This window comes from Balaenoptera physalus (genome assembly GCF_965194825.1).
Source record: "Balaenoptera physalus genome assembly, chromosome: 19".
Lineage (NCBI taxonomy): Eukaryota > Metazoa > Chordata > Mammalia > Artiodactyla > Balaenopteridae > Balaenoptera > Balaenoptera physalus.
In genome coordinates, this window is record NC_138900.1 from 932367 (window position 1) to 953534 (window position 21168).

The window sequence follows — 21168 nt, forward strand, 5'->3', positions numbered from 1 at the left end:
GGGGTTTACAGTTGGCTCTTACCGAAGCTCTGATCCCTAGTGGACAGTCCCCAGGCGGTGATGGGGGGATGCATGCATGACCTGGCTGTCCAGGCACCACCAAGAAGAATTTGAACACCTTCAGATGGATTGTATCCAGCTTCTACCCTCCAATGCAATTTGACTATGTTTTAGTTATTGTCTGTTTTCAGACTGGGTTAAACCATTTCTCTGCTGAAAAGCTACAGCCCTTGAAAAAAAAGCTGACTGATTTTGTTTCCAACCTGGGTCATCCCAATGTTTATATCAAATGACTGTGTCACATGGGAACCATTGTAAAAGAACCCTGTAAAGTGTTACCCCTGACTCAAAAACTACACTGTCCTTGTTACCGACAATCTTCTGGAAAAGTCAAAAGGACCAATGGCATTCTTAAATTAAAATCAGCAAAACTTTCAGAGACTCGAGCTCCCTTGACCAAAGGTACTCCCACTAGCCCTTACACTCACGTAGTCCATTGACAAATCAGTTATCCCTTATGAATTACTAACTGGAAGGCCCATGTGTCTAGGGATTTCACCTCCAATACTAGACTCTGCCCTGCTATATGCAGACATGGCAAAATATTCCAAGGAACTCATGTATTACACCCAGTCCCAATCACCAACTCGTTAAGGCCACCTCCTGAAAATATCTTTTAAACAGCTTCTTCGTGATATTCAGCTAGTAGATTTCCTCTATTGGAAGAGACGTCAGAGAATAACTACTCTTGAACCTCTTTGGAAGGGACCCTTTGGGTTCTGTTGACAAGTGGAGCAGTGAAACTCCAGGGAGTCACTCATTGGGTTCGCATTTCACAACTAAAGAAAAGATTCCGAATTCCACACAATTGGCAGGCTACTCCCATACGGGACCTCAAAAGGAGGATTCTCAGAGAACCTCCAGAAGTAGGTTTCCTACGGAGGCACAATCCTGATTTCTTAAGTATATCCTGCTCTCTCAGGGAAACATTAACCACATTCCAGATGGTGTAATGAGATCTGGAGTCTCTGCCTGAATCAGGAATTTCCCACATACCGTGTTGTCTACCATCATCTACAAGAGTGCATTATAGAAATGTCCATAGCTCTGCAATGTGAAGAGGCAACATGAGGTTTCCAGAAGGCAGCTGGAAGAGCAGACGAAAGACAGAAATACGGTCCGTAATCGCACTATAACGATTAGGTTTCATAACTATATCAAAACTTGAACTTTATCCTTGAGGCATCCACTGAATAATAAAAGAAACAAAGAGATGTGGTATGACTGGCATTCAGGATCTTGTCCTGAACTCAGTGAGGAACACTTTCTCATCATTTGCCAGGAATAAATCAACATAAAGATTCCAAGTCTAGGAATACAATCTAGATGGCATATCATTCTCCCATGTTCTCTTTTGTGGAAGTTTAACACAGGGCCAATACACACATTGAAAAAATTATCTGTGACCAGATGTGACCATGGATCAGGGAGACAGCAAGCAAATATACAGTGCAAAGCAAGAGAGAGTCACTAAATGGACAGAGTGGAGAGGAGGGAGAGAGAGAAAGAATCATGTCAGAAATTGCAGGTAAGAAAAAAGAAAAGGAAGTGGCACAATTCTGGAAAATAAGAGACTGCTAGAGTTACAGATGTGACTTTTGAATATGGAAAGCTTACAAAAAGCTTACAAAGTATTATAGTTTCTTCAAGGTATACGAGAAGCAATTCATCAGAAAGAATGGAGGGGAGGGAGGAGCTATAAAGAGAGAAACTGGGACTTCCCTGGCAGTCCGGTGGTAAAGAACCCGCCTTCCAATTCAGGGGACGTGGGTTCAAGCCCTGGTCAGGGAATTAAGATCCCACATGCCACAGGGCAACTAAGCCCGCGCTCCACAACTACTGAGCTCGTGTGCCTCAACCAGAGAGCCCGCGTGCCACAAACTACAAAGCCTACGTGCTCTGGAACCTGCGCGCCACAACTATAGAGCTCATGCGCCCTGGAGCCTGCGCACCACAACTAGAGAAGAGAAAAACCCACATGCCACAACGAGAGAAGCCCGTGAGCAGCAACGAAAGATCCCTCACGCCTCAATGAAGATCCCACATGCCGCACCTAAGACCCAACACAGCCAAAAAAAAAAAAAAAAAAAAAGACTTCGTCTTCCAACTCAGGGGGTGTGGGTTCGATCCCTGGTCGGGGAGCTGAGATTCCACATGCTTCGTGGCCAAAAAAATGAAACGTAAAACAGAAGCAATATTGTAACAAATTCAATAAAGACTTTAAAAATTGTCCACATCAAAAAAATCTTTAAAAAAAAAGAGAGAAACTAAAATCTAGATTCAAGAAAATCCAGATTCTGAGACAGATGGGACAGTAGGATATGTCTTCAACAATGACAATTAAGGGCAGACATAACTGCAGGTCAGGAATTGAATGGAAGTTCATTTTCTAACAAAATTGTAATGAGATGGACTTCCAAAGAGAATCATCAAAATAGAATTCCAATAAAGGTTTAGTTTTCTAAGCCGGAAAGCTTAGTCTATGAGTGCTGACATCAAGAGAGTTGACAGGAGCAGTGCATGAATGCAGTGGATTCACAAAGAAAATATTTTCAGAAAGAGTAGTTACAGGAACGGCCAGGCACTGCTGTGCTCCATGCTGGGGTGTTACTCTCTGAATCTCAGTCCATGTTGGGCTATAAGCCTGGCATTCCCCCTCCCATCAGGACATCTGAGGTTCTATTACTGTACGGAAGAGATGGCAGGGCTATGCACTGGGGATCTGAATGCATGTGACTAGAACCCTCCCGCACCTTCCTTCTAGAATCACAAGCTTACATCCTAAAACTCTTCTTAGATTCAGAGGACGTCAGGGATGACAATTAGTTAACAAACAGCTTTCTCCATTTGGATTTCAATCTAGAACTATTTTAATGGTTCTGCCTACTGTGAAGAGTTAAGAAAAAGTACTGAACTCTTCCCCCTGATACCCCACAATCTAAAGAAGGAGAATGTGGATTGTGCCTAAAACCTTTTCTCAAGTTACTAACTGAAGGAAATTTTCATTACAAACCTATTTTCCACATTGATTCTCAGCCAGGGTCCAAAATGAAAGAAGAGCCACTCACACTCATTATGTGCTTTCCATGTCTCTAAGCATGCACATTTTTCCCATTTGACTATGTAAAATCTGCTCCTAAGAAGTGTGATAATTCATATTTTTGATAGGTTTCATCTTATTTAATTAGTTAAAACATTTTGAGAAGTAGGTATGTAAATATTCTTTTTTGTGCACATGAGAATAGAATAAGGAAGGAAGGAGGGGAGAAAAAGGAAGAGAATAAAAACTTAAAGATGGATGGTATCAGGTTGACACTTCCGGGTGGGACCAAAGTGAGGTGGCGGGGCAGGGGCTGGTACCTCTTGCAGCAATCATGGCGTATGCCGGCCTCACCGTGCCTCTCATCATGATGAGCATGTTCTGGGGCTTGGTCTGCTTCCTGGTACCCTGGTTCATCCCTAAGGGTCCCAACCAGGGAGTTATCATCACCATGTTGGTAACCTGTTCAGTTTGCTGCTATCTCTTGCCACGAAGAGACCTCCTCTAGGTGCAAAATCATCTCCATACCCAGACCACCCTCCTTGATTTGCCCACTTTGGCCATCAGCTGCCTTAAACGTTCACACCACATTTGAATATGTTATTCTACAATGCAGCATTTTTTCTTGTCACCTTTTTTTGCACTTTGATGAATGCTGTGCCTATTTAACCTAAACTGTGTTGCCTCTATAAAATGGTTTTTTTAAATTTTATTTTACCATTACTTTCTTTTTTATTTATTCATTTTTTTGGCTGCGTTGGGTCTTCATTGCTGCGCACAGGCTTTCTCTAGTGCAGCGAGCAGGGGCTCCGCTTTGTTAGGATGCACAGGCTTCTAACTGCAGTGGCTTCTCTTGTTGTGGAGCATGGGCTCTAGGCACGCAGGCTTCCGTAGTTTTGGCACATGGGCTTCAGCAGTTGTGGCACATGGGCTTAGTTGCTCTGCAGCATGTGGGATCTTCCCAGGCCAGGGATCGAACCCGTGTCCCCTGCACTGGCAGGTGGATTCTTAAACACTGTGCCATCAGGGAAGTCCCTATAAAATGTTAATGTACTCTTACGGGATAGAAAGTGCTGTTCTTCTGAGAAATAACGTTACTGTCTCCTTGGAACCTGTGGATGTGAAGATGGCTCCTGCCTGCTCACAACATGAGAATCAGCAAAGTGTTTAAAAACTGTTACATGACAACAAGACTCCAGTGGGGCAGTCAGTAGGGGAACATGTTCAGAAGGAAAATGTGTCCCACCAGAATTATACCAAAGTATATTTTCAGGATGAAGTTCTTATTTCTGCCCTCTTTTGGAATAAATTATTTTTCTACTTTCTATGGAAAAAAAAAAAAAAAAAAAAGATGGATGGTGTCAAGGAGAATCTCTAGCAGCCTGTAGAAGGAACTGGGTTTGTACAGGGTGGGATGGGGTGGATACAGCACACTCTGCATCTAACAGGAAACAGCCCCTCACTTTATGTATAAAGTTTTTTAGGGTCTCACTTCCAAAACCAGTAACAGAGTAATCTTCCCCTATCTTATCTATTCCTTAAGTTTCTGATTAACTCACATCTTGGTACAAAAGGAAAAGATACCCATCTCTGTCTGACACCACAAGGGTGAGCCCATGGTGACAAGTCGAGTTTGCCTTGTGATTTGGATGAGGAACTCAAGCCTTGAGCTATAGTTTTATTATTCCCTAATCCCCTTTCCCACCAGGCCACTCATTTTCAAGTCATCTGCAAATGTATGACACTGGCTGGATGGGGTACTGAGAATAACTTTTAAACAATTTTTGCCCCAATTAACTATCATTAAAAACAAGTACAACTCATGTGACAATATCCAAAGAAGCAATTGGGAGAACGTGGGAGAGCGACTTTTCCAAGAGTCCTTAAGTGCCCAGAGTTATCACAGGGAGGGAAGCAGAAGGCATGGAAGCCTGACAATTAGGAGAGTGGAAGCCATTTACTTGGCTCTGTTCGGATTTGGGATAACTCACAGGGGTTTCTCCAACACCTAATTCCCTGGGAGATGTCATAACTCAGAGGAACATCATTAGTAAGTGACATGAAAAAGGGGGATCCATAGATATTATGTGTCTACCTTCATTCAAGCAATATTTTCTAAAAGCTTCATAGTTAAAAGAATCATACATACGTAGAGAGTGCAGATTTACACAAACCTAAACTAGAACATAATAAGAAACCATATTAGAGGGCTTCCCTAGTGGCTCAGTGGTTAAGAGTCCGCCTGCCAATGCAGGGGACACAGGTGCGAGCCCTGGTCTGGGAAGATCCCACATGCTGCAGAGCAACTAAGCCTGTGCGCCACAACTACTCAGCCTGCGCTCTAGAGCCCGTGAGCCACAACTATTGAAGTCCGCACGCCTAGAGCCCGTGCTCCGCAACAAGAGAAGCCACCGCAATGAGAAGCCCGCTCACCGCAACGAAGAGTAGCCCCTGGTTGCCGCAACTAGAGAAAGCCCACGCACAGCAACGAATACCCAACACAGCCAAAAATAAATAAATAAAATGAATACAGGGCTTCCCTGGTGGCATAGTGGTTGAGAATCTGCCTGCTAAAGCAGGGGACACGGGTTCGAGCCCTGGTCTGGGAAGATCTCAAATGCCGCGGAGCAACTAGGCCCGTGGGCCACAACTACTGAGCCTGCGTGTCTGGAGCCTGTGCTCCGCAACAAGAGAGGCCACGATAGTGAGAGGCCCACGCACCGCGATGAAGAGTGGCCCCCGCTTGCCGCAACTAGAGAAAGCCCTCGCACAGAAAACGAAGACCCAACACAGCCAAAAATAAATAAATAAATTTAAAAAAAATTTTTTTAATGAATACATTAGAAAACAAGGCAAAAAACTTATGATAAACATTGAATAAAATATAAGCTTTAAAAAAAAAAGAAACCATATTAGAGAAAACTAGTTATGATGAATGAGGTGCAAATACGAATCCCCAGTAGAAAGAAAGAACTAAATGTACGAACAATTCAGACATTTTAATGAGACCTGGAGGATGACTGACATAGAATATCACCTGCCTTGTGAAGAGTACATTTTCCTGAGTCACCACATCAATGGCGTTACTCACAGAAGCCTGAATCAAGCAGTGATGGGGATGAAGAAGGCTCCAAGACAGAGGAATAGACAGACACAAACAAGTATCGATGATCAGGTGACTGATGTGTCCCTGAGGTGGGTTCAGGGCTGAAGAACACCTGAAGAAATATGCACTAAAATTCTGCCATTTCCTTCCATCACTCAGCACTTGACATCAGGCTAAGCACAGCCCTGCCTGGGGACTTTTCTTCCAAGATACTTTGTATTACATGGGAGAGCAGAGTACTGGGAGACAGTACTGAGAGTACAAGAGATGACAAACTGAGCAATGACTGAAACCAAAACCAAACTTTAGAAATCTGGTCTCAGTTTAGAGGGACGACCAGGACCCAGGACCAGCTTTTCTTCTTCAAAAATTTTCTCAAAAGAAGACGAAGAGGAAAGGAAGGAAGGAGGGAAGAAAGGAAGGAAGGAAGAGGAAGGAGGGAGGAGGGAGGAGGGAGAAGGAGAGGAGAAAAAAGAGAAAAAAAATTCCAAAAAAGTAATTTGAAAAGATATACACACTCCAGTATTCATTGCAACATTTACAAGAGCCAAGACATGGCAGCAACCTAATGTCCATCAACAGATGAATGGATAAAGATGTGATACATATATACAATGGACTATTACTCAGCTATAAAAAGAGTGAAATTCTGCCATTTGCAGCAATGTGAATGGACCTAGAGAGTACTATGCTTAGTGAAAAAAGACAAATACTCTATGTATCACTAATATGTGGAATCTAAAAAATAAAACAAAGGAGTGTATATAACAAAACAGAAACAGACTCACGGATATAGAAAAGACTAGTGGATACCAGTGGGGAAGGGGAAGGGGGAGGAGCAAGATAGGGTAGGGGATTAAGAGTAACAGACTATATGCTCAAAATAAATAAGCTACAAGGATATATAGGATAACACAGAGAATATAGTCAATATTTTGTAACAACTTTAAATGGAATAACCTATAAAAATACTGAATCACTATGCTGTACACCTGAAACTAATATTGTAAATCAAGTATACTTCAATTAAAAATAAATAAATAAAAATAAACTATACTAATAATTGGGTCTCATAAACCATATTAATACAATAAAATCCATGAGATATGACTGTAGATGAAGAGGAAAAAGAATTTAGGCAGAAATAAGACAGGGCAAAATTGAAGGGGTATTTCTGGAAAGACCAGTAGGGACATGGCATTACTCTTCAATTGTGAGAATAAACTCTCTCTTTGGGAGGCTTTTCTACGAAGCAGTGAGGGAGGGTTTTGCCAAGGTTTAGTAAAACACTATAGATTTTGGCACAATTTAAACTGAGTCAGCAGCTTAGAAAACAGAGGTTCAGAACTATGAAATTTTATTGTCCACAATCTGCCTAGATCACTGATATCTTACAGCCCCATGAAACTGCCTCATGGCAGGCAGAGAGGAAGTGCAGAACTGGTGTTTCTTCTAGTGAGGAAAATGGATCTAAAATGGGGCTAGGAGCTGAGACAGGAGTTTACTGGACGTATTGACCAAGAGAACCAAGCAGAGAAGATCAGGAGGACCCAATTCAGATGGATAAATGGGGTGGAGTGGGGGAGTTCATGGATTTGAGACTCAGGTGATATCTAAGAGGTCACGTCTTAGGTGTTGTAGAAAACTAGCACATCAGAGACTGTGACAGGAGGGGACTTCCCTGGTGACGCAGTGGATAAGACTCCGAGTTCCCAAAGCTGGGGGCCCCAGGTTTGATCCCTGGTCAGAGAACTAGATCCCACATGCATGCCACAACTAAGGAGCCCTCCTGCTACAACTAAGACCCAGCACAACCAAATAAATAAATAAATATTTTTTTAAAAATAGAGGCTGAGACAGGAGAACAGAGTCACTGAACATATTACATAATTGGAAGAACATTTAAGAGTGACAATGGGGCTTCCCTGGTGGCGCAGTGGTTGAGAATCTGCCTGCCAATGCAGGGGACACGGGTTCGAGCCCTGGTCTGGGAAGATCCCACGTGCCTTGGAGCAACTGGGCCCGTGAGCCACAATTACTGAGCCTGCGTGTCTGGAGCCTGTGCTCCACAACAAGAGAGGCCGCGATAGTGAGAGGCGTGGCGCGCGCACCGCGATGAAGAGTGGCCCCCGCTTGCCACAACTAGAGAAAGCTCTCGCACAGAAACGAAGACCCAACACAGCCATAAATAAATTAATAAATTAATTAATTAAAAAAAAAAAAAAAAAAAGAGTGACAATGAACTCCAGCCTGTGCCCTCTGTGGATTTGTAGATGATGTTTCTCCCTCTAAAGCCATGTTTGTCCCCTTCTAGGTAGTCGTTTAACTCATACAAGTCTTTTACCATCTCACACATCCCCTCTGGCCCCTTCTTCCAGCAGTTTCGTTCGCCTGCATTGTGGAATCCATCCCCAGGTGTCATGTGCTCCCCAGACTCTCCTTTAAAAAGGAAGAGTCCTTCTCAGACCTCAAGTTCCTCCCCACAAAGGCCTTCTGGCAACTCGCTTCCCACCCATGAGTGTTTAGTATGGATGGTACCACCACCACCGGGACACCTCTGACACTGCCACTGATGTCATCTCAAATGCATCCCTGGCCCTCACTGCCACACTCATGATTCATTTCCAAGGTCCTGTCAGTTTTCCTTCTAAACACCACCTTAGGGTCCCCCCGCCACTCAGTACACCCAGACAGAGCTGTCACCTGGTAACCTCCATCACTATTTTGGAAGTTGGAAGAGACACTGAAGGACTGAGAATCTCCACTGTGGCCCTCATATGCTGGGGTCCCTGTGGTTCTTCCTCACTCCCCCTAACAGGTAACCTTGGTAATGACCGCACCTCCCACCCTTCTAGGTGAAATGCAAATCAATGACTGACTGTGACACTAATCCCCAAGAACATGCCCTTGTCGTCCTCCTAGGGAACACACTTGATCAACCATTCCTGAAAACGGCTGAATGTTCCCTCCTGTAAAACTCATGAAAATCTGCTCTCCTGCTCAGATCAAACCACTGCTCACATTTTAAACTCTGGGTTGTGCAGGGATGTACATCAGGCTCCCGATCTGGATTCCCATCAGCCCGTCATCAAACCTGCAGTGATGGGGTGTATGTAGGGGACAGGTGTGTTCTCCTCAGGCCAGGCTGTGCTGGCCTCATCTCACTTGGTCCATGGGAACTGTGCAATTGTGCGTGGCCCACACATGACCATTGGGCGTCCCTATCACATGTCTGTCCAATTTCCATGGAGACTGAGGTGGTAATAGTGCCTCCATGCACCTCACAGGTGCCTGGTGTGCTTTACATATGCCAGTGTGTGTGGTCCATGTTTGCCATACATCTTTTCTATTGTGGATGTGGTATGTGCAAGTCTGCCTCCAGGCTGGGCTGAGGGGCATCAGCATTCCATACCTGTTACACTTGTGTCCCTAGAGTGTTTGTGGGGCACCCTCAAGTTGTGCCCCACACACCTAACCCACTGTGTTCCACAGATGTGTGTTGCAGATCTCTGGGCTGTGATGCAGTGTCCCCACCTACTGCATACCTGGCACATATGGGCTGCACGAAGTGTGGAAGCAAAAGACACACTGTATTTCCAGGTCTGTCACCATCACAAAATTGTCCATCTGTAAAAGACCTCAGGCACCCACCTCATCAATATCTAGTATACTAAAGGGGAAATATGGGGGAAGGGTGAACATACTAAACAGAACCAGAAAGTTGAGATATAATTGACATACATTATATTACTTTCAGGTGTACAACAGGATGATTAGATATTTGTATGACAGGGATTTTGTGAATTTAGTGAAATCCCACATTTTGTTGACTGGGATTCCAGTAGCATTTGGGAATACTCTGGTGAATGTATTCATTGGTGAAGTTGAGTTAGCAGAAATTCCAAAAGGCTATATCCCTGAACGCTTGGAATATTTTAAGTAGCCTGTATCAAGATGGATTGCCCATACTTCCTTTGATGATCCTGAAAAGAATTATGAAAAAACAACTGTTACCCTTCAAACTGAAGCCAAAAAAGGCTGAATTACAGTTAAAAGAGCTGAAAGTATCAAGACTGTGCCAAATGATCAGTTATGAGTTCTTACATTTTAGAAATGCATTCTGAAGAGGTTATACATTGATATATCTGGGATTATTAAGTAATATAAACCACTAATGTACATGGAGATAAAGAATACCATGAAATGATATATACCATGATCAAGATTGGGAGAGGGTTCATGGGATTTCATAACAGTCTTTTCCATTTATGGATATATTTGAAAATAGCCATTACAAATGGTAGACTATGTGCTTATAATTTGATATATTGAGAAACAAATTGAAATGGGCAGGAGAAAACTTGGTTTCAGGGATGCAAGCATGTATGGAAATATCAAAATGTACATTTTAAATATGTACAGTTTAATTATATATATCACGTGCGTGTGTGTGTCTGTGTATACATTTTGGCCACACCACGCAGCTTGTGGGATCTTAGTTCCCTGACCAGGGATTGAACCTGGGCCCACGGCAGTGAAAGCACCGAGTCCTAACGATTGGACCACCAGGGAATTCCCAAAGTTAATTGTATTTAAATCAAACTGCTTTTAAAAAGCAAATATTTAAAACGTGCCACTTCCTAATCATTTTGACTCTTTTGTTATTGTCTGTTTTTGAGGTTATTTGTGGCTACTGTATCAGTATGTTGGAAACAGAATTAATAGTGTGCTACTGGGGCTTCCCTGGTGGCGCAGTGGTTAAGAATCCACCTGCCAACGCAGGGGACATGGGTTCAAGCCCTGGTCCGGGAAGATCCCACATGCCGCAGAGCAACTAAGCCCATGAGACACAGCTACTGAACCTGCACTCTAGAGCCCATGAGCCACAACTACTGAGCTCCCGTGCCACAACTACTGAAGCCCACGTGCCTAGAGACCATGCTCCGCAACAAGAGAAGCCACCTCAATGAGAAGCTCACACACCGCAACGAAGAGTAGTCCCCGCTCACTGCAACTACAGAAAGCCCACACACAGCAATGAAGACCCAAAGCGGCCAAAAATAATAAAATAAAAAAATTTAAAAATTAAAAAAAAAAGTGTGCTACTGCAATATCTTACCAACTTCATGTTCAGTGACACCATTTTGGCAGTCTGAAATTGACCATGACAAGGAAAAAAAAAAAAAGAAAAGAAATTGACCATAACAGGATTATTTACACCAGGGAAATCAGCACAAAGACTACAAACCTAGGCATGATTTAATGTATTATTGAATACTGAGTCTTAAGAATGTAGTGGAGAATATGTTAATAGTGCAGGTTAAACAAAAAAATATATGGTGCATGTGGGCTTTCAGTTGTGCATAGGGCAACAAATTGAGGAAAAATAATTTCCTTCCAGTATTCAAAAATGATTGTTCCATAAGGCAGAGAGGTCACATCATTGAAGAATGAGTGAAATTCCAACATAAGTCTTTGTTGTTACACTGTCTTATTTGTTAAAATAATAAATAAATTACATAAAAAGAAAGTAGTCAAATGTTAGTCTTTTTACCAAAGAAGATAGAGGGAAAACAAATGCATGAAAAAATGCTCAAAATCATGAATTCTTAGGAAAATGGAATTAAAACCAAAGAGAGTTAAAACTACACACTTATTTCAAGGGCTAAAATTTTAAAACATTGACCGTATCAAGTGTTGGCTACCTTGTAGAGGAACTGCAATTCTCATACACTGTTGATGGGAAGACAAAAGGGAACAACCACTTTAGATCACTGTTTGGCATATCTTAAAATGTTAAAACATCTACCACACTGCAACAGTCTGAGTTATTAATACATGGGAAATAAGACATATATCCATATAAAGAACTGAATGCAATTATTTAAAGCAGCTTTATTTATAATACCCCAAACCTGGAAATAATCCAATGTCCATAAGCAGATGAATGGATAAACAAAGACGTTATCCATAGAAGACTACTCAGCAATAAAAAGAATTAACTACTAATATAAGCATCATTGTTGAATTAAAAAATAATTGTGCAGCATGAAGTAAATCAGTTTTTAAAAAAGAGTATACATCTTATGATGCCTATTTAAAATTATAGAAAATACAAACTAACCTATTGTAAAAGAAAGTGAATCAATGAATCAATGATGGTCTGTAGGGCTGAGGAGAGTAGGAAATGAGTTTCCAAAAGGGCATGAGGTAAATATGTGATACATAAATTTACTTTCATGATTGTGATGATGGTTTCACAGCTTTACATGTATGTCAAAGCTTATCAAATTGTACCCATTAGGTAAGTGCACTTTGTTGCACATCAACTATACAAACCCATGTTGTTCAAGGGTTACCTTAACCTTTGTTAAATCTTAGGAAAGCCTTAAAAAGTGGTTCCAAATAAAAGCGTAGATGTCCCACTTCTCTTGGAAAATTAGGTTGGCAACCCTGTATGGTCTCTACCATCTCTCTCCTTATGCCCTGGGAAGTGCAGCCTTGCCTCGGTGGCAGCCAATATTGGCGAGCAATGAAGGTTGCTGCCACTTGAATCAACAGAACTGCTCGCTGGGTCACAAAAGACACATCCTTGGACTACAGGACTGCCCTTCTCTCTATCCTTGTTTTCCCACCAGTAGAGCAATGCCCTTGAGGGAACAGCCCAGAAAGGCTATAGGAATCCACAAACCTCAGCTACAGGAAATACAGTTATGGAGATCCTGAGAATTTCTGTACACACTGATCACACAGGACATAGTCACTGAAGCATTTGTGGATGAACTTTTAGAAGAGGAACATTCCATCTAATTTACTGCAGTTCCTCAACTCCCTATTAATCCAGTGTTTCTGCACCAACAAAACCAACCCCCCGAAAACCAAGTCCCCTTGGTAAATTTATGATTAACATCTCTACCCAAAACTGTATTCCTTTTCTTGTCCTGACCCTGTTCCCCTCAGGATTGAGGAGTATCAAATAAAAGCAGGACCCTGCAGGCCCTCCTGGGTACAAAAGCCCCTCCATGTGTCCCTTGTTTGTTAGTAGAAAGAGGTTTTAGTCTCCAAGGTCTTCCTTGAGTTCCAAAGAGCAGACTCAAGCAGTTCCTCATTAGGGAAGTGAGGGAATACAGAAACAAAGGAAAAGCAGTCAAGGAAGGAAAGTAATGACAGCTTAAACAACAGTTCAGCAATAAATCAGAGTCCTTGTTCCTCCTCAAATGATACATATAACAACAATCTGACACATATCTTTGTGCTGTTCAGCAGAAACCAAGACCCCCACCCAGGTGGAAGATGGTGACTACATGCTGTCCACAAGCACATAGACCCCAGAGTGGTTGGAACTAGCAGGTTGATGATTAAGATAACTAAAACATCACCCTGTTACCTCAATACTAAGAAATCAGAAGAAAGTCCACGAGCTGCAACACTCAAACCAAATGTTGCCTTTAAAAACCCTTCCTTAGACGTGGATGGATCTAGAGACTGTCATACAGAGTGAAGTAAGTCAGGAAGAGAAAAACAAATATCGTATATTAACGCATGTATGTGGAACCTAGAAAAATGGTACAGATGAACCGGGTTGCAGGGCAGAAGTTGAGACACAGATGTAGAGAACAAACGTATGGACACCAAGGGGGGAAAACTGCGGTGGCGTGGGGAGGATGGTGTGCTGAATTGGGTGATTGGGATTGACATGTATTCAGTGATGTGTATAAAACTGATGACTGATTAAAAAAACAATTATAAAATAAAGAAAACATATTAAAAGCAGCAAGGGAAAAACAAAAAATAAATAAAAAAATAAAAACAAAAAAATAAAAACACACACACACAAAAAAAAGAAAAAAAACTCCCTTCCTTGAAAACCATTGGGGAGTTCAGGTCTTTTGAACATTAGCTGCCCATTCTTCTTGCTTGATGCCCTACAGTAAATACTGTACTTCACTTCATCACAACCTGGTGTCAGTAGATTGGCTGTGCTGCACATGGGCAAGTGGACCTGAGTTTGGTTCAGTAACACAAATTATGGTTCTACCTGACTCTTGTAGTCTAACAATAAATGACACTGAAAATGTCATTGAAAATTTGTACATTGTGGCACATGGCTCCTTTATAGGACCTGGGGATGAGGTCCCCTCAATGGTGTTGGGAATTATGTGAACAAGGGAATAAAATTCATGTTGGTCACAGAAACACTGGGGGTTCTCACAACAAAGGCCTCCTCTTCAGGGTGACTTTCGACCTCTCCGAAAATCCTGGCACCAGTCCACCAATTAGGACCACAGAGACATGCAGTCTTTCTTTTAAGGCCTTGGGAAGCAATGCAAATTAATCTGTTCACCTCTACATGCTACAGATCACAATTCTGCTTCCAAACCCCCATGGAAGAGAGAAAAGAACCGCCAAAAATCAAAGGTGCAAGAGGAGGCCTTTACAAAAGATCACAAACCAGAGCAATGTGCAGCAAGCAGTTTCCAGGTTGGTAAATTAGAACCTGGAAAAATTCATCAAAAGTATGATATGAGAACAATAATGTCCCTGAAAAAGGTAGTCCTTCTTAGCAAGCTGAGGATAGGTCCTTTGGACCCAACCTGGGTCAGGTCCATTCCCTAAAATCAGAGAGAAAGGAATGAGGATCCTGCTAAGGGCCTGGGCTATTCATAATTTCCTCAAGCAGATGGCAGAACACAGAGTTCAGCTTTCCTGAGCCTGTTGGAGTGGTGCCTGATGTACAGGGGTGAAATGGCTTCAGCCACAGAAAGTGGCAGTGACATAAATCTAACAGCAGCTCTGGGCAGGTTACAAAGTATAATGTATCTCCTTAAAGCCTTAGGTGTAACTGAAACTTATGAGCAATCTTGCATGGTGTATGTTTGAATAAAAGAGGTTTAAATTCAGGTAAGTGGCTCTCACACAGTCTCCTCTAGTGTTGCTATACTGAGTGAGGAAATAAAACATTCCCTGCACATTTAAGGCTTTTCTCCAGCATGAACTCTCCAGTGTCTGAGAAGGTTAGATTTGCGGCTAAAGGATTTCACACATTCACTACATTCATAAGGTCTTTCTCCTGTGTGAACTCTCTGGTGTTGAATGAGGTCAGATTTGTGGGTAAAGAGTTTCCCACATTCACTGCACTCATAAGGCCTCTCACCAGTGTGCCCTCTCTGGTGTTGAATGAGGCTAGAACTTTGGCTAAAGGATTTTCCACACTCATTACAGTCATATGGTTTTTCCCCAGTGTGAACTCTCTGATGTTGAATGAGGCTAGCACTTTGGCTAAAGGATTTCCCACATTCCCCACATTCATAAGGCTTTTCTCCAGAATGAATTCTCCGGTGTTGAATAAGCCCAGAGCGTTGTCTAAAGGATTTCCCACATTCACTGCACTCATAAGGTCTTGTGCCAGTATGAATTCTCTGGTGTTGAATGAGGTCAGATTTGCGGGTAAAAGATTTTCCACATTCAGTGCACTCGTAAGGTCTTTCTCCAGTGTGAACTCTCTGATGTTGAATGAGGATAAATTTGCGACTAAAGGATTTTCCACAAACACTGCACTCATATGGTCTTTCTCCAGTATGAACACTCCGGTGTCGAATGAGGTTAGAGAACTGTCTGAAGGACTTCCCACATTCACTGCACACATAAGGCCTTTCTCCACTGTGAATTCTCTGGTGTTGAACGAGTTCAGATTTGCAGCTAAAAGATTTCCCACATTCGCTACACTCATAAGGCATTTCTCCAGTGTGAACTCTACCATGTCGAATGAGATTAAAAATTTGTCTAAAGGCTTTCCCACATTCACTGCACTCATAAGGCCTTTCTCCAGTGTGAACTCTCTGGTGTCGGAAAAGGCTAGAACTTTGTCTAAAGGACTTCCCACATTCGCTGCACTCATAAGGTCTTTCTTTAGTGTGAACTCTCTGGTGTTCAATGAGGTTGGATTTGTAGCTAAAGAATTTCCCACACTCACCACACTCAAAATGCATTCCTCCAGTGTGTTGTCTCTGGTGGTGAATGAGTTTGGATTTGTGACTGAAGACTTTTCCACATTCACTGCATTCATAAGTCCTTTCTCCAGTGTGAGTTTTCTGGTGTTTTGTAAGACTAAAGTTGTGGGTAAATAATTTTTCACGTTCTCTGCATCCATAAGGCTTTGTACCACTGTGAATTCTCTGGTGTTTAACAAGGCCAGAGATATGGCTAAAGAATTTCCCGCATTCACCACACTTATATGGCCTTTGTCCAGTGTGAATTTGCTGGTGCTGAACAAGTCTGTAGTTGCAGTTGAAGGCTTTCCTACATTTGTTACACTCATAAATCCCTTCTTTAGAGCAGACACTTTGATCTTGAACAAGTGTGTGGCTGTGGCTGGCAACTTTTTCACATTCACCCCACTTGTAATGACTTTTTTCACTGTGAAAGGCCTGTCCACTCTTGCTGCCACTCTGTAGTTCCTCACTGTTGGGTGTGGCCTGGTGCTGGAGAAGGCCCAAGGTGGCTGGGAAGTCTTCCCCAACCTCCCTACAGGTGAAAGGCTTCCCTGGCACAAAGAAGTTGCAGCTCCTCACAAGCGAGGCCCTGTCCACATCTCTTTTCCAGGGCTTCTCTCCACTGTCATGCCTCTGTTGCTGGTGAAGGTTTGCACTGAAACAGAAGCATCTCACATATGTGCCACCCAAGTCTGGTTTCTGCAAAGGGTATACTGTTTGGTGCTCAGCTTGCTGCAAAATATCTTTTAAGATGGGGACACACATCTCATAGGGGTGGGTCTTCTGGGTGGATGGACCTGCCTTAGAAGCCCTAACCTGTGACTCTCCTTCTACAGATATACTCTGCTCAGAAGGGGCCTCCTCATCTTCTGTCCCATGGCAACAACCTGAAAGCAGAGAAACGCTGAGGAAATGCATGTTTACTTTGGTGGGAAAGTGAAGCCCCATTACAAAGGTGTGTCAGACACAACAAAGAATGAGCCATGGGTTTGTTCTAAAAACAAGGAAGCTGGGGGCAAGCTGAGGAAGTGGCTGCTTGGCAGCAGTGGGCAGGCCTCTGAAGATCACAAATAAGGGAAACCTCACCAGACAAAGGACACAAGGATGGGTTGCACCACACAGAGCAGAGGCAAGGTTTCCAACTCATTCCTCTGCCAACAACCTTCAGCTGTGGGGCAGGCTGGTTGTGTCCTGCCCCAGTAAAATCCAAATGGAATCGAGTAGCTGGCGTTCAAGGAATATTTAAGGATATGTGCACACCTCATGATACATGTGCAGGTCAATGGGGGAGAACACTGCAGAGGGAGCAGTACCGAGGAACAGGTGACCCATGGAAGCCACAAAGGTGAAGGCAGCCAGGAGCCGGAAGTCACAGATGAAATAACAAGTCAGCAGTGTCAAGTATGGGGAAAAGGTAGAAATGAGGTGCGGTCAGTGGCACTACTGGTCACCGGGCAGGCTCCTGGTTTGATATGAAAACAGCCATGATGTCATGTCCTCCCCCAGCTGTCACTCACCAGGCCCAGGCAGGCTCTCCTCTGAGACCATCTTACCATGTCTACTCTGTGAAACAACCAGGGTTCTCTCTGCACCCTCCATTGTACAACTACTCAGAACCTGAATAACGCAAGTCTTATGAAAGACAGCATAGGTGAGTGGCCAGCACTGGCCTAGAGCAACTTGCCCTATGACAGTATTCAGTAAAGAAAACATTACATATAATTGAATCACTTTGCTGTACACCAGAAACTAATACAACATTGTAAATCAACTATAGTTCAATTTTTTAAAGAAGTCTCTAATAAAATGAGATATTCCTGGGGAAAAAAAAAGAAAACATTACAAAAAACAACTAAAGGAGAGTCTTACAAAACCAGCCCATGGATCATGTAAGTAATGACCATGATCTGGCACAGGCAGTCACAAAGAAATGTTAGCTAGAAGAAGTGGGAAGAACTGGAGGCCATGGATCTGGACATAGTCACTCCACCAGGGAGAGGGCAAGCAACGTGGGATTCATTAAGCCAACTACAAGACTCCTGACTCCCAGACCCATCTCTGCACTTTTGGAGGCAACAGGTGTTAGGGATGCTTGGGGAGTCCATTACTCAGGGCATGACACACAGCTCAGTGCTGGCATCCACAGCACATCTGACAAGAAAGTAGAGGAAATTAGCAGAGCCCATGATCCAGCTGTGGAAAAGACAATGCTAACTCCAGGGAAAAAAGGAAAAACAGGACATCATCTCAGAACACTGGAAAGAGTGTGAAGGTCTTACCCAGGGATGCTACAAGTGCAAAGTTTTCCAGCATCACATTGTAGTACAGGAGTCTCTGAGCCTCATCAAGGAGCCCCCACTCCTCCTGGGAGAAGTCAATGGCCACATCCTCAAATTTCATACCCTGTCATAATGGAGACAGTTCATTCCACCATCAGCTTCTCTCCTAGGATTCCAAGTTCATCATGCCACGTTCCCCACTCCCCTCACCCCCTGCCCCAATCTATCCTCTGCTCACTCTACTCCCCACCTCAGAGGAGATACCAGGCCTTGGTGCCATTAGAATCACTCTCTCCTTATATTCCCACTGATACTGTGTCTTCCCACATCAATAGGCAGATGAGCAGATAGGTGACATCTGACCACTGGGTCTTGCATGTAGGCCACATCGCCTCTTGTCAATAAGGTGGGTGTCACACACATAGGTTAGGGAGAAACGCTGGCCACAGGGAGGGTGTGAGTGATCTGACACTGGTCTTTCCTTCACCCTTATGACCCCAACAACAGGGTTCTAAGGCCATTAGTTCACACTACCTCTTCACATGCACATCATTCTTTGAACCACACTTCGCTCCCATAGCTGCATTCCCGCAGGGACAACTTCAAAGGTCACACAGCCTTGCCATGATGGGGATAGTTCATTTCATGACCAGCTTTCCCCCTAGGATCCCAATTTCACCACCTCCCCAATCTATCACTTGCTTACCCCTCTCCCTTCCCCACCTCAGTCAAGATTTCCAAGCTCAGGTGGCACTGATACCCATTGTCTCATCATGGTCCTACTGATCACTGTGACAGCCCTAAATAACAGACAGGTGGGCAGACAGATGTCATCTAAGCTCTGGACCTAGCACATAAAGCCACAACACCCCACTCTTCTCAGGCAATTCCCCTGGGGTTCCCCAGATCATTTCTCCCAGACACCAGCAATCCTGGGCTCACCCTTGACTCTTATGCCAATACCAGGGCCCTGGAACCGTGAGTTCACACTCCCTCTCCATGTGCACATCACTCTTTCCACCACAGCTCTCTCACAACTTCACTCCCACAGCCACAGCCCCCCTCCTGCCCTACACCAAAATCATCTCCTCAGCCTCTCTATTCATTACTCAGTATATGTGATCCACAGAATGCTTGGCAAATTCAAACACGATCAAGTACGACCCTAGACGGTGACGGTCCCCACTGACAAAGGCAGCCTTGAATCCTGCTATGAAGGCCTCCTTCCTTGACTGTCCCTTGCTTCAATCTCACCCACTGAGAACCACATCAGATCTCAGATACCCATGGCCCTACTCCACTTGTGCTGCACTTGATGAACCCTCACCAGTCATAGCTTTCCTTTCTCCACCTAACCCTCATTCACGGCCCAGCGCCTGGCCCTTTACATCATCTGTGAGTTTCCCAGATGACCACTTGTGTCCCCAAGCTAATCTGCCAGCCTGACTAGAACACCCCAGGTCCCACCAAGGGTTACAACAAAACCCTAGTGAGTTGGTAGAGCAGTGAATAAACACCAGCTTGTCTGAATTACTCCCGATGATGCCTCTGAATCCATCTCATGTCCACTGATCCTTCAGAAGCCTTGGTCGCATGCCAAACCATTTACCCTTACAACCCTCTCTGTGACTAACTCCTTCACCCATGTTGTGACACCCACCTCCCACAACCAGGGCTCCAAGCAGGAAACCCAGTCCGCAGGCCCATTCTCTTCTTTCTAGGCTATTATTATCATTATCTTCCTGACGAGGACTCCCCATACTAAAACTATCTACAGCTCCTCCCTGGTCCACACTGTCTACTACCTTTTGGATAAGTCTCCATCCCAAACTCCTCCTCAGAGTTCCAGATGCCCACAAACTGCACTCTGAAACACCTCATATCCTTAAGAGGTCAAGAATAGAACTTCTAATATCCCCAGTGAAAATTACTCTTACTATGGACTTCCCCGTATCAGTTGGTAGAGCTTCCATCCTTCCACATGTAAAATCCATACTTTCACTTCATCCCTGACTCCTTCTCTCAACCTCAAAATTAGAAAATCCAGCTTGCCATACCTAAAACACCAATCCAGAATCCAGCCACATCTCCCAACTCCATGGCCACCACCCTGGTCCAGCTACCAGCACACTCACCCAGACTATAGGAGTATCCTTCTCCCTGGTCTTCCTATCTCCTCCCTGATGCCAATACTATTCTCCATGCTGCAGCCACAGGGAGCCTGTTGAGACCTGGGTCAGATCACCTGTCTCCACTGCTCCAAATTTCTCATTGCTCCTATCACCTCCAGAAGAGACACCCAATTTCTCACAAAGCTGTTCCAGGGAACTCCTGGTGGCGCAGTGGTTAAGAATCCGCCTGCTAATGCAGGGGACACAGGTTCAATCCCTGGTCTGGGAAGATCCCACATGCCATGGAGCAACTAAGCCTGTGCGCCACAACTACTGAGGCCACAGAGAGCCGCTCACCTAGAGCCCATGCTCCACAACAAGAGAAGCCACCGCAATGAGAAGCCCACGCACCGCAAGGAAGAGTAGCCCCCACTCACTGCAACTAGAGAAAGCCCACGTGCAGCAATGAAGACCCAACGCAACCAAAAAAAAAGCCGTTCCAGACCTGCCTCCTGCTCCACTGCTCTCAGTTCCCATGAGAAAGAAAAGATACGTGCAGGTCCCTGAACCCTCCCTCGCC

General features: G+C 43.9%; 1 protein-coding gene and 2 long non-coding RNA genes across 7 annotated transcripts in view; 2 read left to right on the forward strand and 1 right to left on the reverse strand.

Annotated features, from left to right (window-relative positions):
- The window catches only part of LOC309648358, a 263978-nt gene that overhangs the window by 203778 nt on the left and 39032 nt on the right, over positions 1 to 21168 (forward strand). The gene's annotated exons all lie outside the window — the stretch shown is intronic.
- Positions 1 to 21168, reverse strand: part of LOC309648154 (zinc finger protein 551-like) — a 49313-nt gene that overhangs the window by 2084 nt on the left and 26061 nt on the right. The window contains exons 3-6 of one of the 5 annotated variants that reach the window (XR_014256504.1): positions 18478 to 18601; positions 11912 to 11939; positions 8451 to 10189; positions 3619 to 8126 (exon numbers count right to left, since the gene is read on the reverse strand). Coding sequence is in view for 2 of the 5 variants with exons in the window: in XM_082436458.1 (XP_082292584.1) it covers positions 10116 to 10189; positions 16180 to 17085; positions 18478 to 18601 (1104 nt within the window). In the remaining 3 variants the exon portion in view is untranslated. Of the gene's footprint in view, positions 1 to 3618; positions 8127 to 8450; positions 10190 to 11911; positions 11940 to 16179; positions 17086 to 18477; positions 18602 to 21168 lie in introns of those variants that run through there. The other 4 variants (XM_082436459.1, XR_014256505.1, XM_082436458.1 and 1 more) reach the window with 4 other exon arrangements.
- The window catches only part of LOC309648347, a 46248-nt gene continuing 35276 nt past the window's right edge, over positions 10197 to 21168 (forward strand). Inside the window, exon 1 of the long non-coding RNA XR_014256621.1 lies at positions 10197 to 11203. This is a non-coding gene — a long non-coding RNA (uncharacterized lncRNA). The remainder of the gene's footprint in view (positions 11204 to 21168) is intronic.